Source organism: Phoxinus phoxinus, assembly GCF_949152265.1.
Source record: "Phoxinus phoxinus genome assembly, chromosome: 8".
Taxonomy (NCBI): Eukaryota; Metazoa; Chordata; class Actinopteri; order Cypriniformes; family Leuciscidae; genus Phoxinus; species Phoxinus phoxinus.
This window is the reverse complement of record NC_136883.1, coordinates 5676352-5695682: the sequence shown is the minus strand read 5'-3', so window position 1 is coordinate 5695682 and position 19331 is coordinate 5676352. Positions and strand designations below refer to the sequence as shown.

The following is a 19331-nucleotide window of genomic DNA, read 5'->3' as shown; positions in this document are numbered from 1 at the left end:
AGAGACTCTGTTATAACTTTTCACACATCTTGCTCAATGCCTGTGTTTTTCCTCTTCCCTCATACAATCCCACAACCTGTGGGAGCATTGTTTGTGTGTAACCCTTCAGGTTTATAAAGAAAGAGAGGAAGGGTATCTCCCCGTTTCCACAATTTCGCTATGGTGAGTTACACAAATGAGAAACAGAGGCAATCCACCCCTGGCTCCATTGCTAGCTGGTTTACATTGTGACTCAGTGGTGAAGAATGTGGTGGGATGGGCTTGAAGGAGTTATTAATATCTTTTCCTCGGGTCCGTTAGATTTTCTAAAGTCTAAGTTCAGGACTTCGACGCGGTCTCTTTATGGAAGACGTTAACATCCCCCTATTTGGGCTTTTCTTCAGGGCTGGTTTCAGGCCTGAACCCTGCCAGTTTCTGTGTGTGTGTGTGTGTATGTGTGTGTGTGTGTGTGTGTGTGTGTGTGTGTGTGTGTGTGTGTGTGTGTGTGTGTGGTGACAGAGTAACAGAGGCTGTGTGAACATGCAGACATTTGAAATCCACCTCATAAATTGAGAAAGTGAACACAAATCATTATAATCATCTGCAGCTTATACTGAAGCTCCTAACAAATTTCTTAAACAAAACCGGGTGGTTAAAGTATTTGAGGGTAAAAGAATACGCAAATATATCGTCCATTAAACAGAGAAAGTACATATTTTAGTAATTGTGTCCGCATAACAATATTCCCTTTGGGATACAATGACATGTCATTTTCCATAAGCCTCACCAAGCGTTTGAATGTGTTCACATGCAAACTATAACTTTTTGTATTCACCAAAAAAACTCACCCTTATGTTGTTCCAAACCTGTATGAGTTTCTTCTTTTTTTTTAGGTTGAACACAAAAGAAGATATTTTAAAGAATGTTTGTAACCAGAGAGTTGACGGCAGCCATTTCCTTACTTTTTTATTGGGTGCCTTCAACTTGTGCCGTCTGGTTACCAACACTCTTCAAAATATCTTCTTTTGTGTTCAACAGAAGAAAGAAACTAATACACGTTTGGAACAACATGGGGTGAGTAGACTAAATGATGACAGAAATTTCATTTTTTGGGGTAAACTATCCCTTTAAGAGGGAAAAAAGTGTTATATAAAGCCATCAAACACGTGGCAGTCTTTACTACATAGCAACCAGGCAAGAAAACACGCACAATATTTGTTCATGTCGTGGACACCGCCTCCACGCCGGGATTCCCTCACAGACCAGCACACAGGGGTCGTATATACGTCACCATGCCTACATGGGGAATTCCTCACAAAGATGCCCCGCAAACGGCATGCTAGCTGGGCCAGTGTCATTTCACATGATCAGAGTGCGTCCTCTGGTGGACGTTTACAGAGACTGCACTGTTTTAAGTGTTTGATTCACAGACTGTAAAAAAAAGAGGTTTGATTAGGTCATCGTTTTCTTTCTTCCTTTCTTTTTTTTTGATTAGGTCATCATTAGGCCTGGAATAAGCAGACATTATGTTGATTTTTTTGACACATTTGTTATGTTTATCATTTTAAACGTATTGTAATGAGTAGTTTATAAGAATATTTCATTAAGTGCCAAAGCGCGCAGATTTTTTTTTTTTTTTTTTTTTTTAAACATTTAAAAAATATTTGTGCTAATTTTTGACCTTTGGATAAAATTGTACTCAAAATGTATTGGACATAAATAAATAAATATTGATATAAGGGTACTTCAAAAAATATGAATATAGGCCAACTTAACTTTTATTTTGAAATGAAACAGTAGACGGACATGTTGGAAGTTTCCGCAGGGATGTGTTGATGTGGCTGGATTCCATAGTCTGCCGCTAAAGTTGATCTGTAAACAATATTCATGGATAACTCCGGTAAAGAAAAAGAGGCCATGGCTCTCATGGCAGACGCCGAAAAGAAAGTGAAATCCTCGCAGTCGTTCCTCGGCTCTCTGTTTGGGTATGTTTTCTAACTTTTAACACATTGCTGATAGGCATAGGTAACGTTAGACAGACAGTTAGCATGCTAGCAAGTTAGCTGTCAAACACTAACTTTATAGAAGTAATTATCAGAATGAAAAGAAGAAGAAAAAAACTCCAAAAACAAAATCTTGTAGCTCTATATCGCAAAGGTTGAGGTCTAAGTTAGTCTTGTGATCTGGCGCTAAATGATGAAATAGTCTAGTAGTAGTCAGGCGACGAGAAATCAAGTCAGCTGACACCCAACTCAGCCAGTTACAACATCACTCAGCGTATGATCACATGAACTCCGAGAACCCCCAAAACCCTAATATCTAAAAATGTAATTAACAATCATTTTATGGTAAATAAAAAAAACTTAATACGTGTCCCTCATGACAAAAATTTACTTTACTGAACCGAAACAACTTTGGTTTACTTGACTGCCTACACGCACATACATCATTCAGTGTTTATGTATATTTATATATATATATATTAGAAAAGTCATATTAAAAATGATACAGGAGACTCATATTAACAACGTTTATTTATAGCCTTCATCTCTCAATCAACATTACAATTGCTCAATTCCAATTAAAGCTACAGAGCTTTATTTCTTATTTCAGGAGTATAAGCTCCATATTCTCACTATATCATACTACATGGGCAATAAAAGCCTAAAATATATTACTTTTTAAAATTATTTTTTAAAAAATGTTTTGTTTAAAGGTTCATAGGGTTCATTCCATTAAAAAAAAATCCATTCTATCAACAAAATATATTTACTAATCAGCGTTAATTTTATGGTAACAGAACAAAAACATTGTGTCCCTCATGACAAATGTTATATTACATATATTTTTCAAGCTCTTTCGTATGTATATCGTGGTCAAAAATTAACAATTCGTTCTTCACTGATACGTCAACATGTTCTACTAATTTGTTAATTCTCTCGTTTTAAGTAAATTGTGCGCACAATATAATAATTTGTTGCCTCGTTTTACTACATCGTGGCCATAATTAATCCCCTTGTTTTAGTTCAATCAAAATGAGGAAACAAATTAGTTCAATGTGGTCACGTATATTTAATAAAACAAAATAACAAATTCTTTGTGGCTATAAAATAAATAAATAAATAAATATATATATACAAACATCAATACAGAGTTGTAATCGATTTTTTTATTTAACCCTCATTGCAAATCAGTTTTGTTTACAGACTTTCAAAATGTACAGACTTTCTGTTTGCAATGAACAAATCAAACAAAAGTAATTGAAACAGCTCAACACAACAAATGTTTCAAGTGATTTCCCTAAATTCAACTGAAAATGCAACTTTTAATGACTTCTGCAGTCTCAAAATTATTCAACCCCTTCATGGGAAGCATCTTTAGTACTCCGCAGAACACCCTTCTGCTGTTATGACCTTCTGCAAACGAGATGTATAACCAGACACCAGCTTCTGGAAGCGTTTCTGAGGAATCTGAGCCGTTCCTCATGAGCAATGGCCTCCAGTTCAGTGATATTCAGGAGATTCAGAAATTTTCTATGGGGTTCAAGTCAGGTGACTGTGATGGCCACTGTAGAGTCTTCCAGGACTTCTTCTGCTACCAAGTCTTGGTGGAATCTGAGGTATGCTTGGGATCGTTGTCCTGTTGGAAGGTCCAAGGATTTCCTGATATTCAAAAATGAATCCATCTGGCCTTCCACACGCTGCAGGTTTCCAGTGCCTAAGTTTCCAAGAGCATCACCGAGCCCCACCATGCTTAACTTTTGGCAGACTGTCCTTTTCAGCAATGCTTCATTCTTCCTCCTCCAGACACACCGCTGATCCATAGGGCTGAAAAGTTCCAGTTTCATTGCTCGACAGAACAGAAACCAAAACTTCTGTGGCTTATTTATATGATTTTGAGCAAATTGGAGCCGACTTCTCTTGTGCTTTCGGGTCAGTAGAGGTGTACGTCTTGAAGTCCGGCATGCGTTTAGTGCGTGTCTTACTGTGCAGCTGAAACCTCAGTGTCTGCTGCCACCAAGTCTTGCTGCAGGTCTTTTGTCTTTCGAGGGTTTTTCTGAACCTGCCTTCTCAGAAATCTGGTTGCTGCCGATGATCGCTTCCTTTTTCTGCTCCGTCCTGGTAGTGTAAACCACTGCTGTGTAAACAGCAACAACAACAACAACAACAAATAACTTAAAATAAAGTAGTAAAAAAAAAAAAAAAAAAAAAAAAAGAATCCCTGACAGCACTTCAGTAAATACACCATATACCAGTACATCATTTGCATGTTTTAAACATTAATCTATATTGAGGCTATTTCCATCAAGCAAATATGTTTCAATAAGTTTCCATTTCGGTCAGAAATATTCTGATTTCAACTGCAAATCCGCGGTCATTTTCTCAAATATATATATATGTTTCAGTCTTTGTATCCATTCTGTCACGGTAGGTTCGTGTACTTTCATCCAGTTACCACTGTTCCTTTAACTTTAAACTTGTGAACTATGCTTCCAACGGTGTCTCTATTAACATTTAGTGCCTTCGCTATCTTTTTGTATCCTGTTCCTTGTTTGTGGAGGGTGATGATATCTTCTCTTAACTTTTTGGACCATTCTTTTGATTATTTCTAATAGGAATGCACCGAAATGAAAATTCTGGGCTGAAACTGAGACCGAAACTTCTGGATACATTAGGCCCAAAAACCAAAACCGAAAATGACTGAAGTAACCGGAAAAAAAAGACTAATTTCTTATTTTAAAATATTTTTTTATAATTGTATTATTATAAGACATTTTAATTAATGAATCTGAATAAAAAATAAAAAAAAGACAATAAAATAACCACACTTTTATTTAAAGTAACTCACAAAAAATTAACAGAAAATAGGCCTATATTAAAGGGGCTTTGTGGAGTTTTCAGCGGCATCTAGCGGTGATGTTTCAGATTGCAACCAATACGTTTATATGCGAGTGCTCGTGCGCGTGCTATCTTTAAAAAAAAATACTATGTGGAGTTTGTGTTGGAGTCTGTTGTGCTGGTCGTTTCTTAGTATTAGTATTATGACTCCATGTCATAAAGTTGCAGTGTTGTCGCTGTTGAGTGTAAAGTCAGTAGACGAGGCGAGAGGCGAGACGCTCGGGCGCGCGCATGCAGGTCTCAGTCACGTCACTGGATTTCGCGGCAAATCCTACCCAGAGACTTCACATAAAAATAGGAATACTTGCTTTCAGAGGTAATAGCAAAACCAGCCAAATGGATCATTTTATTGTGAGATTACAACCCCTTCACACACAGGCAATAAAAAATGGATTCATTTTAGTAGAAAAACCCCACATAGCACCTTTAAAATAATATTAAATATCAATATATTATTCTTCATTCAGTTCTAGGCAACATAATCCGACTGAGCGGAGCGCTGCACACACGGAGCAGAGAGCATAGCGCGCGCACACACACACACACACACACACACACACACACACACACACAATTTCTAACATACAGTCAAACGTGACACTCGACAAACCTAGCCAGTTCAGATATTTCATGTGTTCTAGCTCAAGCAAACCTGGTGCAACTAATGAAGCCCTTGATTTGCATCAGGTGTGCTTGAAACAACAATTGTTTTGCAGATTATATACATACAGTATGTACTCTATAGATATTTCCTCATGCCATGTGTGGAGCTCTGTAGTTTTATGGTTTGTTTGAAATCATCATTCTAATATTCATTATATTTCACCAGGGGCTCTTCAAAGATGGAGGATGCTTGTGACTTGTATGGAAGAGCTGCAAATATGTTCAAGATGGCCAAGAACTGGAGTGGTAAAGACATTACATTTAGCTTCAGTGGGCTCGAATTTCGGCGCGGGTATCGCGCATCATTTTAATCATTCCCGCAGGTCTCCCACTTATAATGCGGGAAATTCCCGCAAACATTGATTCACTTTAGCATGTGGGTTGTATTAGTAAATTAATCAACACAGATTATAAAATCAAGTAAGTCATTTTAAAACGGTCTACGAGACGCAATTTCACAACTAGCGTGAGCGATTCAGCTTAAAATATACTGTCACTGACTCACAAGCATAAAATGCATGTGACAGTATAATGAAAACAGGATCCGTGCACTAGTTCTTACAGTGACAGCAGCCGTAGTGTCTGTCACTAATGTTGTCAAAACAACAAAAGATAGCTTTAATTTGAAGGAATCAGGACTATTTAATTTAGTCAGTACTAAAAATGCTACCAAGTGTTATTTTACATTTTGATTACTTACTCAGTATTCTGAATACTAGTGTTAGACCTAAGCAAAATCTGTTCTCTTTATTTCTCTTTATTGGTATCTTTATTCTATTGTATTTATTTGTGTGACTTTTTTTCTATTTAAATTCAACGATTGATATCAAGCTTCCTTGTGTTGTGTTAATTCTTAACAAACAAAATTACCTTATTGTAAAAATACAATGAGTGAGCATACATTTAGGGGAGATAAATGTAATAAAATAAAATAAAAAGTTTAACCCCCCCCCCCCCATTTTCCTAAATGAAATTCAGGCCTGTACTCTTCATTTACATGTGTGAATGGAACAAAAATGCATTTAATTTCTAAATGAGGAAGAAGTTTGTGTGTTAAAGCAATACAGTCGATTTATGTCTTTTTAATGTTTGCATTTTGTTGTGTAAATGTGTTTGTTAGCTGCAGGAAATGCTTTCTCGCAGGCGGCCCTCCTACACTTGCAGATGCAGAGTAAACATGACGCAGCCACAAACTTCATTGATGCCGGAAATGCCTTTAAAAAATCCGACCCTCAAGGTATTTATTAAAATGTCACATTTACATTTCTCAACATCCAGCTACTATCGAATTGGGTCTCATTCACTAACCGTGCGCACGCATGAATTTGTGTGTGAAATCAGTGTACAAACATATCATGAATATTCATATTCATCAATAACATTTGCACTGAACTGTGATTCAGAAAGAAATACTTTTATTCAGCAAGGACACATTAAATTGACCAAAAGTGACACAAAAGACGTTTGGAATGTTACAATATATTTCTATTTCAAATAAATGCTGTTCTAGTGAACTTTCTATTCATCAATAAATCCTGAAAAAAATGTTATCAGTCAAAAAGTTTTCAACATTGATAATAAATAAGAACCATTATTAATAGAGCACCAATAAAACAGTGTGACACTAAAGACTGGAGTAATGGCTTTTGAAAACTAATGATATATAATATTTTACAAAATTACTGTTTTTTGATCAAATAAATCCAGCCTTTGTAACATGAGAGACTTCTTTTAAAAACCTTTTAAGCGCATCTTTATAGAGCGTCATATGTTTGTTATGAGTGACAAAAGGTGAGCTTGCATTGTTTTGTTTTTTGTGCACCAACAAACCCTAAACATAGGTTCTTATTATTTTGGGGTTATCTAGCTATCTGCAGTTCATTGAAAATGATTATGGTTCAGTCAGATGTCTGTCATTCTCTCCACAGAGGCCATCAACTGCCTGAACAGGGCCATTGAGATCTATACAGACATGGTAAGAGTCTTTCTTACATCTGTGGAGGCTGTAGACGGTGTTGCGGCACAGAATCATTTTGACTCTTTTCATCTGTTTATCTTTTTGCAGTGAAAACTTGTTTGGAAATTGTGCAACATATCCAAAGCATTTGTTTATGAAACATATTGCAAGTTACTTAATACACCATTGGAGGGCACTGTAGCACAATGCATGTGTTTTAGTGTCCAGAAACCTGAATATTAAGGTTGTCAAATGCCATGCGACTCCCCAAAAACTTGATGATATTTATGAATTTGTTTTTTAAGATATTTGTAAAACTGATTACGTTTTGATATTTTGAAATGAGATTAGATTTGAAATGAGATATTTTGCTTGCAGAAAATGTTTTATCAATATAATCTGATAATTTCTCATCTTGTAGGGTCGATTTACAATCGCAGCGAAACACCACGTCACCATCGCTGAAATTTATGAGACTGAACTGGTTGATATTGACAAGGTCAGACTTTTTTGTCACAATAATTGATCATTTTCTATTGTAAACCATATATAATCCTTCAAGTCCAAAATCTGAAAGGAAAATGTATTCACCTTATTCAGTGGTTATTGTACTTTATAACCTTTTCTCAGGCCATAGCTCACTACGAACAGGCAGCAGACTATTATAAAGGCGAGGAGTCCACAAGGTATGGCAGTTTTGAAGCTATTTTTTTCCCCGTTGTTTTTCAATACTTATCTTCAGTGAGGATGTTGAGAAGACCAGTACAAAATGAGTTACCTATAACTTCTATCTAACAAATCTACTCCTGGAAATAGTTTAGATTACTTATTAAAAGACGTAATGAATAGCAAACATTTTTGCTGAAGCAGATCTTTGTCCCCATCTCACAGTTACAGTAATATTATTGAGATATATGGCCTTGTAGGCGATATATGGCCTTGTAGGTGATATATGACACTATTAATTTTATCATGGACTTTTGGAGGGATTTTTCCCATAATTGTAATAGTCATACTCTAGGACTGTGAAATAGTTTCTAATCTGTTCACTCTGTCTCTGATGCCAAAGTTCAGCCAACAAGTGCCTACTCAAAGTTGCCACCTACGCCGCTCAACTGGAGCAGTACCCTAAAGCCATTGAGATCTATGAACAGGTAAACTGACTCATATGACTAAATATGACTCATTGGAGGTCCCATATAAGGGTTATCAAAGTTTAACCATAAATATTTCCTTGTACAAATTTGTGGAGCTAACATTGATCTGAGATGAGTAAATAAAGGTAGCTGTTAAAGGGATAATTCACCCTAATAGGAAAAGCAAGTCATCATTGGCCCACCCTGGTGTTGTTCTAATGGCCTTCTCTTTTTTTCAACCACAAAAGGAGTTTTTATAAAAATGTCCCGCTCACGCTTGTGCGTATAATAGCAGTGAATAGCTATTATGCTTTATCAAGCTTAAAAAAATAAAAAAACAAAAATATCCCAGAATGATCTCGTGTGACTCGTGCTGTATATTCCAAGTGTTCTGGGGGTGTACGATAGGGTTTGGTAAAAAATTTAAAAAAAATTTGTGTATTTAATGGAAATCCTGAACTTGGCCGTTGGTCTTCTGTGCACGGCATGTGTTCATGAGACTCGGTTAGTGCCGCAGTTCACTCCGATTCTCCCAGAAAAAGCACACAAGTTGGAGAAATCAAGATTAATAAAAAAGTAACATGTAATTCATGTACTTACTTCTATGTAGGTCTGGGTGATTTTTTTTTATAAAAAAAAAAAATTTCAGTTTTTTTTTTTTCAATTTATTTGAATTTAATGTTTTGGTTAACATTTTTTTTTTATTTTTCAATTATTTTTAAATCGAGAAATCGCGGATTTGAATAAAAATGTTACAATTAGATGTTGACAATGTGGCAATGATAACAGTTAAGAGAAGAAAATGATCCAACCACATGATGGCGCACCAGATTAATAAAGGCCCCGATATACTCACGGCAAAGTTATTTTTCGTTCTTTGTTTTGGGAAGTTCAAAATCCGTGACCAGCGATATACTGTTATCAAACATCTGATACCAACCACACTGCTGAGAGCGAGAGTTTACTCTCAGTAACAACATAAACGCACAACAAAAATGAGAAAACGGCAAGCATTTTTTAATAAAGCAGCAACATGGGTATGTTTGCACAAGCTCTGCAATTCATCACTCTAGTAAAGTCACGTCACGTTTATATATTTATACAATAGAATGCTTAAAATCAAGCAGCTTTATCGTATTAAGCATGAAAAACAGTGTCAGTGTTTCACTTTCAAACTTAATTTTCTACTATTAAGCAGCTCTCTAGTGTGTTCATGTTTTCACTCGCGAGTCACATCTAATCTCAACTGATCTTCTGAGGAGCAATGAACTGGAAAATATTTCCACTTGAAAGAAGGCGGAGCCTCCGCGTTCAGCTACATATTACGTAATCGCCACGGACCAATGGTAGTACAAAGTTGTTTACCAGCTGAACCGAACTTTTCCGAAGTTCGTTTTGGCCTGATTTTGTTCCAAATGATGTCACATCAGTTTGTTCTGCAATTTCGCTTGACGTATATCAGGCATTAACCGCTCTCGTGATGCTCTATGAATGTAAAACACAATGCTAGTCTTAAGTGGCTTTTCACACAGAATGCGTAATTGTATAGAAAAAAAGAGACGCGGGCAGTGGAATGAAAAAGGCAAGGTTTAGATCCCTTTTCGGTTAGTAAACATTGTGACGTTTTTTTTGTGGGCGGAGCTTAGGTGGAGGCAGAACGGCTTCACTAACGCTAGTTAGCAAGTTTTGTTAGCTTGTTTTTTAACAATGACTGGCGAAAATCCAATTTTATCTGAATATGTAAGGTCACTCACTGTCCGGAACCGTGATTGTTATTTGGAAAAGTTAACTTTAATGGACAGAGCCAGATTGGCCGACCAGTACACGTTCACTCAATGAATGGATGGATGATCTGACAGGATTACCTCCACTGCACTTATGGCAACTGTAGAAAATAAGATGACACAAACCGTTTCCTTTATGTTTAGTCTCTGGTCGTTAGCTAGCAGCCTAACTGCAAGTTGTACGACTAACAAAGTTAGCTAACTTATGCGTTAAACAAATTAGCATTACGTGAGAAATCGCTTAACTTGTTCCCTAATTTCTGATGGTATCTCTAGGTGGGCATCCATGGGAAATCTTTAGATCCGTAACCAAATCATAATCCATACCAACAAAAGACAATAGTTTATTGATATGAAGTAATAACAAGCATTTTTGATGATCGTTTCTGTCCAGTCCTCTCATTTTATTGCGTTTAACTACGCTGTCGTCTGTTTGTTTTTTTTGTCAGGCAAAATGTTATAAAATTTCCAATTGGATCATGTACTCTGCCGATTCTGGCACCCAACAACATAGCAAGATGACATTTTAGGCAGTTTTGCCTCCAGCTAACACTGTGGCGTAATCGTGACGTCGGCACAAAAAAGGTCTGTTAGACGAGGAGTTGTTTTCTTACTTGAGCGGCACCATGTTTGCATAACCCACAAAACACGTCTGTTTAGAGCATAGAAAATTATGAAAAACAGCTCAGTGAAAAAATGCAAAAGTCTACCAAGTATGTTAGATATGTTTGTGTTACCGGCCTCAGACCTAGGGGAATCTGGGCAGGTACAAAGCCACAGGCTGGATAGCACTGTGGGTTAGAAAGAAGTGGAGATACAGAAATGATTGTCTTTCTCAAGCACTGGATGTTTATTTCTGCTTTTTTTTTTTTGTCAAATATCTCAATAATACTATTTCTAGATATGATATAGTATAGAAATGTTCTATAGCTATACTGAATACAATAAAAAAAAAAACATGTAAAGCATTGGTATATATCAGATAAAATACAAAACCCATTAATAACATATTGTGAAATAGATACCAGTCTTACTGTATAATATATCACATATACATTACAATACAAACAACTTTTTCATAGATCAAATACCAAGAATACTATATTAAGATTTAAACTGTTCACGTGACTGTATGATAATCAATCACCAGCACAACGCATCGGTCTGGCGTTTGTGTGTGTGTGTGTACAGGCACGCGCACAATTAACTGACGACGGCGTAGCCTCCATAGAACATTGACAGGCTCTAACTAACAAAATGTATACTGAACAGAGCACCGGTAATACAAACAAAATTATACGAAGTACAGAGAGACTCAAAGGTTGTGTAGGTAAGAATTGTCTAAAGAACTTTTTTTCAAATTTGCTTAAACTGTCTTTATATACCAATACATAATTAAAATGTAAGTACTTTGAAAACGAGAGTATAAAAATTGAGTGACTATAGAGCTGGTAAGTCCCGCCCCCTCCGCTAACCCCGCTGGACCTCAAAGTTGAAAAACCGTCAATGCAAGTGAATGGGAGAAAATAATTATTTTCTGGTCCCGTTTGAATTGTGCCATGAATTTGAACATATGTTGACTGTGAATTTTTTATATAATCTTTCGTGTGAAAAATGCTACAATTTAGCGGGTAGAAGTTTGATACGGGTAGACTTTGTGTGAGAGCACTTTGTGGACTACAACTCTTCGCTGCTGTCGACGCGTTTGAAACGTCAACACCACTAGCACACGGCTCTAGCTCACGGATCCCGCTAGACATGGCTGTGTCTTTGGTGCACTTCACCGCCTTCTTTCAGGGAGAGGACAAAATCGTTGAGGTTGGCGAAAACCACGGGTAAGTCAACTTTATGGGGTGACGTCACATAGGCGACATGTAGTCTTTCTCTTTATGTCTTTTCCACAACTGCTAGCCGACGAATCATACCATATACTGTCAAACTTGTAACATGAAAGATTATATAAAAAATTCACAGACAACATATGTTCACATTCATGGCACAATTCAAACGGGACCAGAAAATAATAATTTTCTCCCATTCACTTGCATTGACGGTTTTTCAACTTTGAGGTCCAGCGGGGTTTTACGGAGGGGGCGGGACTTACCAGCTCTATAGAGCATCACAGTCCCGCCCACAGCCGGTGCCGGAAGTAAAAATTCAATACAATTTCTCCATAGACATTTGGGGTATAAGCCATAAAAACGTAACCATACATGGTAGACTTAAAACCAGCAACGGCTGTACTAAGCGTTTGTATATGCTCATATAAACGCCAAAAGTTCATGGGGCACTAACCTTGATTTGAGATAAATGCCTTTTATTCGCGATGTCTTGGATAAGTACTTCATTACCCACAATCCTAAACAATCCCACAATCCCACAGTGATGCATCTGATTGGTGGATGTCGTGTAAACCCCGCGAAGGTCCGTGAAAAAACAGAGCGTTGCCATGGAAGCAGGATTCTAACAGTAGAGACTGAACGGACTGTTTCTTTAGCGGGAGGCATATAAATAGTTTTTAAATCAATACATTCCTTTTTACATTAATATTTTGTGTCAAATTATTTATTTATTTGGTAGGTAGCCATGTACTAAGCGGGATAATGTATAGCGAGTTGGTTGTTATAGCGAATACAACTCCCTTCTGGCTCCGCTTCGCGTCGGGCTCATAATCAGCCTTTCGCGAGTTGTATTCACTATAACAACCGCCTCGCTTTACATTATCCCTTACTTATCGTTCACTTTAGATAGGCTACTGTAGCCTTCATATGGCATGAGTCATATCAAGCATTTTATGATGCCACTGTCAAAACAATATTAAGCCTAGGCATACCTCTTCATGCATTTACTGAACATTTGTGTAATAATTCATGGCAAGTTAATAAACTTGAATATGACGGTCCAAGAGCAGACCATGCACCGGTCCATGCATCAGACCGGTGGCGCTGTGCACTTTCTGGTTTGCTGACCGTCACTTTTTAATTTTCACTCGTTGTGGATATTAAGAAAATACATTAAATGTTATTACAATTAAGGATGAACTATAACATCATGAAAATGAGCATGGACCTCAACCTGTCCTGTCAGCAGAGTGTCCTGTGTCATAAAGGGCTTTGAAATAAACACACAAACTAACGTTACACACTGACTGAACACACGTGTGTTGATGACTGAGCTGCACCATGTTGCTAACCTTATCGTTAACCGCTTTCACACACGCACACAATATATTATTATTTTTATTTACACTATTATTACTGAAAGAACTGCTATTAACTACACATTTACTATATAAAATTCACTCAAAAGGCTCTTTCGCGGTTGGCTTCAGTCGACTTCAGTGAGGCGCGGTGGTTTATGGGATGAGTAGTTCCTTCGCTCGGAAATGAAAATATGTACACAGTCTTGTACCTTTGCCTTTTTTTGGATTTTCTCTTCGTTTTTTCACTCGAAATGATATGTTGTATGCTTATGAGTTCAGCCATAGCTGGTCATCCTCAGACATGCTCTAAAACTCTTTAGATATGGATTTTTCCAAAAGTCAATGGGAGAAATGAATGGGAAATTTACTTCCGGCACCAAAGCCCTCTCGGGCTGTGGGCGGGACTGTGATGCTCTATAGTGTATTTAATCTTCAAAAAACACAGCTCATTAATTCCATTCGGGACGAAACAAGTGATTGGCTTGCGCGACTGTCACTCTCCGTCGCCATGACTACCGCGCAATTATTGGCTCTGCCCACGTGCGCGCAGTCGCGCACCCGTTTTTAGGTGGGAGTGAATGGAATTAATGAGCTGTGTTTATTGAAGATTAAATACACTAGAGTCACTCAGTTTTTTATACTCTCTATTTCATAGTACTTGCATTTTAATTATGTATTGGTATATAAAGACAGTTTAAACAAATTTGAATAAAAGTTTTTTTAGACAATTCTGACCTACCCTACCTTTAATAGCAAATTCGCTAGCAAATACAGTATAAACACAGCATAATAACCTTTCTACACGGAACATGACAACATACATCACCTAGACAACCGTACTGGTGATATACTCTTTCAAAACCTTTTAACAGATTGGAAAGGTTTAAAAATATACCTGTGGGTTAGAAAGAAGTGGAGATACAGAAATGATTGTCTTTCTCAAGCGCTGGATGTTTATTTCTGAGCGCTCAAGTTACCGTCTCCACGGCAACCCACTACGGTGAAGCAGTGCAACAGCGCCATCTACCGGCATGAAGTGAAATACATAGGAATGTTATGTTACATGTAATAAAAGTAAAAAAATAGCAGGTAACTGTTTTTTTCAATTAAAATAATATATAAGGCCATTTTCTCGACCCGTTACATTTGCATGAACATACTTGAAGAAATGTTTAGCATTTCTCGTATTTTATATTATTTCTGAGCATATAGGGTATGTTTAAGATAAGTTTGTAAAAAAAAATCATATTTCATGCATATTTTCTGCAAAGATATTTAACAAATAAGTAATTTGGGCAAGATCAGGATTTTTGTTACATAATACATACAATTTCGGTTTGTTGTTCACCAAACCCTATCATATACCTCCAGAACACTTGGAATATAATGCACGTGTTGCATGGGATCATTCTGATGATTCTTCTGCATCTTGATGTTGGCGCTATTCACTGCCATTATATGGACCAAATTAGCCTAGAAATCTAGACGCACCCTAGCGGCAGCAAATTTTATTTTCCCGCCAGTGTCGTCTAGCAACTCTCCGTTGGCTTGCGAGCTAAAAAAAAAAAAAACTCTAGTCAGGCCAATCACATTGTGTATAGAGTCGATGGGTGGGCTTAACATAATGACGGCAAAATTGTAACGGTTCCGCGTGAATTCCCTGCTACTTGTAAACAAAAAAGATGGCGGCTGCTGCTGGCGAACAGCGGTCTTGCGAATTGGCTTTGTCAGCGACTCTGGAAGACTTAGAGTTAAGCTTTTCTTTGAGAAAAGAACAAAGAACGACACAAGTCATTCTTAAAAAAGGAAGATGTGTTCCGTCGCTCTGACTACGTCACCTTCTCCGTTGCTCTGGTTGGTTGTAGCGCTATCCTATTGCGTGCAGAGGGAATTCGAAAGACAACCGTTTATCCCGCCCCTCGGATTGAGCCCTGCCAATGGTGTGTTCCCAGACCCAACATCTTGATGTGAGTCTGGCTTGTCAGGCTAGGACCAAATATATATATATATTTTTTAATTCGCCTTTTGTGGTCTGAAAAAGAAAAAAACGTGATACTGCATTAGAACAACATCCGGGTGAGTAAATTATTGATTGATTGAAATCTTTATTTCGAACATGAGAGAAGAAGAAAAAAATATATAAAATAAGATACAATAATGTCCAAAACATTAAGAAAAGAAAAAATATAAAAAGCAGCAAATTATCATTACTTTCCTGTGTGAACATACTTCTATCTCATGTGCGAAAAGGAGTAGGCAGAAGTAAAACTTATGTACTCCTACCCCTTTAAATGAAATGTAATTTTCACTTTAAAAACATATCCCTTGAAGAGTGATCATACACATGTTTCACCAGTCAAAAAAGTATCACATTTATACCACAGTCCTGATAACACTTTTTCTAATTTTCTCAAATGAAGGCTGATCGAATCTCATGTGTGGGTTTCTTTATCTAATGACCAGATCTCAAGAAAGCAGTCAGTTTAGCTCCAAACTCACTATTTGTACATCAGCTTGAAACAAGAAGTTGTGTTTTTTTTTTGCAAATGCAGATTTGGAGGAAAAAAGTTAAGCTATTTCTTTATTTGTGCTGGTGGGTCTCCAGGTGGCAACGCATGCAATGGACAGCACTCTGTTGAAATACAGCGCAAAGGACTATTTCTTTAAGGCAGCTCTCTGCCACTTTTGTGTGGACATGCTGAATGCTAAGGTATGAAACACCCTACCATTACGCATTCCTTCAAACAAGCAATGGAAAACAGCTGTGTCATTTGCAGCTCCCTTTCATATTTCTTGTCTTTGACGCCCCCCTTGTAGCTTGCCCTCCAGAAGTATGAGGAAATGTTTCCAGCCTTTGCAGATTCTCGTGAATGCAAATTGTTGAAGGTATGGTTGGCTCTCAGCTCAGTATTTACCGTATACAAACCATTTATGTGTTCTTCCCGCTAAAGATTGGTTTCTAGATTGGCTTGTCATGCAATGATATTTAAAGAGAGTTCACTTTAAATGAAAATTAAAATTCTGTCATCATTATACTCACCCTCAAGTTGTTTCAAAACTGTATGCATTTCTTTCTTCTGCTGAACACAAAGGAAGATATTTTGAAGAATCTCAGTTACTAAACAGTTAACTGGTCCCATTGACTTCCATAGTAAGAAAAAAAAAGTAAATGGGACCAGTTAACTGTTTGGTTAATGACATTCTTCAAAATATCTTCCTTTGTGTTCAGCAGAAGAAAGAAATTCATACAGGTTTGAAACAACTTGAGGGTGAGTATATGATGACACAATTTTCATTTTAAAGTGAACTATCCCTTTAACAAAATCTGCTGAGAGTTCAAACTATACAAATTGCTATCGCAACTGTTTTAAACCAGTATGTATAAACGAAACATTCGGGTGATGTGAAAGCATTGTGAATAAACCACAATCGTTCTGTCTGTAAAGTGTGTTTGGTTACATTAGCACATTGTGGTCCTGACAATGGGATAATTATGCTTAAAATGTTCTTGTTTTTTTAACAGAAACTTTTAGAGGCCTTTGAGGAACAGAATGTGGATTCATATACTGACGCTGTAAGATGAGTTATTAATTGCTCTTTCCATTGTTTTCAACATATCTATTGATTATTTGAATGTTAAACAATCTTGTGAACTCAGTTTCACTAAAAACAGTAGTCATGATCAGCCGTTTTTAGGGTATTGGGTAAAAAAAAAAAAAAAAAAAATGCTGGATGGAAACACCAAGATGTGCATAAACAAAAAAAACTTGCCTGACTTTTCCTCAAGGGACGATGGGATTGATAACTGGACTAACCAGCGGATCGGTTTCATTGCTTTGCATCTCAAATGTCGGTTTTGGTCATTCTGAAATGCCTGAGCCAAAGTCTGTCTCCAAAATGATTCGGAATAATGACCTCTCAAAAGTGTCACAAACACCAAGCATCCGAATGCAACATAACATGACAACGTTTATTGCGTTTCGTCATGAAAAAAGTCTTAATTCCTAATTTACAATGTAGGAAAACAGATCCGCAATGGCTTCCCCGATTGCAGCAACTTCCATTTTTATTTCAGATATTTTGCGCCAGTTTCTCAGGAAGTGACGACTTTGTTCTCTTGAACACATAGGATGGAAACGGTGCTTTATTCGTAAATGTTTCCTAGTTAAATTTGCAACGTTGGATGGAAACATAGATAGTGACTGTCACACCAGTTAAGCCGAACAATGCCGACTTTATCTTCATCAGTTTCACTGTCATGTCTCTCCATCCTTCAGGTGAAGGAGTACGACACCATCTCACGGCTGGATCAGTGGCTCACCACCATGCTGCTTCGTATCAAGAAAACCATACAAGAAGACGAAAGCGACCTTCGCTAAGATCCTCCTCCTGACTTCTGCCCCTTTCCGCTCACTCTGCCTCGTGCCTTTAACACCTACACTTCAGTACAATGGTCGACTATCTCTCTTTTATCACCAGCTCAACTCTGTGCCTTAATTTCCTTGCTTTACCTCGGGCCTCTCTCTCAATGACACGCCGTGCCGCCAGACCTTAAAGAACACTAAATAAAAAGTGCTGGTTGTTTAAATGTTATTTTGAGCGAGTGTTGCATGAGAACTGAAACCAGCCACATCTATATTATGGGGTGCTGTGCACACCAAGCTTCAGAAGTGCTTTGTCATCTGGTGAAAACTGAGCATCTGTATTACTGAGCTCAAAAAATGCCTTGGTTCATTCTGTTAACCTCTTTAATTGTGTGGCATATATATATAATTTTATTCTTAGCGGAAGTACCTTATCTTGCATCTCTGAATATATTTTGCTTGCTGATTCCTGCATAGACTAATCTTTTTAATCTAAATTTTCCAGTTTGTTTGTTTTTGTTATTTTGACATAAGGAGAAGAAAAAGAGAGTAAAATGACTGATTCCAACATGTACAGGGTGATTTTATTTATTCTCTAAAAAGTGAAAGACAAGTGATGGCCTGTCCTGTAACGTTTCAAATATTTACTTTCATCTGTGATTAAATTGTCTCTCAGCTTAAAATATAAATTTACATTGTTTCTGTAATTAATAGAGCTGCATGTTTTATTGCTGTGGTGTGCAAGGAAGTTTAGAGAGCTCACAAAATTTCTGTTTTTCATTTACCACAAAATAACCACTTCCTCGTCACACTGAAAAAAATTAGATGTGTTTGGGTCTTAATTATAACTAAATATAATTTTCATTGAAAGATGACATTATAATAAGAAATTACTTATATAAACAATTTCTCTGCTTTCTTTTATAAGGTTAATATTCACCAGTCACTCATAAGTGAGGCGGTCTTGTACAAGTTTCTCGAGAGACAACTGTGTGATTCACTCTTGAATGTTGACGAATGGGGAAACATGTCAAAATAGACAAAAAAATGTAAATGCAGAATAATAGAAATATATTTTCATATCGTGACAACTATTTTTATAAGTCAGGAACACGTTCATGCCCTCAAAATAATTTTTAACCTAACCCTATATTGTTGCAATTATTTGTAAATAAATAATAATGGTAAATGGACTGCATTTATATAGCGCTTTCACAGACCCAATGGCAACCAAAGCGCTTTACATGTTGCCTCACATTCACCCATTCATACACCGACGTATGAATTTTCATAATAAAAATAACGACTTGAGAATAGTGCAATATTCTCTCTAACTGTACATTGCTAT

The 19331-nt window shown here is 37.0% G+C and overlaps 1 protein-coding gene across 1 annotated transcript; it reads left to right on the top strand.

The window, feature by feature from the left end:
• Nucleotides 1–1769: 1769 nt before the first annotated feature.
• napab (N-ethylmaleimide-sensitive factor attachment protein, alpha b) lies at nt 1770–18455 on the top strand. Its single transcript, XM_079621244.1, has 11 exons — nt 1770–1964; nt 5707–5786; nt 6661–6777; nt 7469–7515; nt 7919–7996; nt 8128–8183; nt 8567–8651; nt 16225–16329; nt 16437–16505; nt 17143–17193; nt 17897–18455. The coding sequence occupies exons 1-11, from the start codon at nt 1867–1869 to the stop codon at nt 17996–17998; spliced, it is 888 nt and encodes a 295-aa protein (XP_079477370.1). The 5' UTR covers nt 1770–1866; the 3' UTR covers nt 17999–18455.
• Nucleotides 18456–19331: the final 876 nt, after the last annotated feature.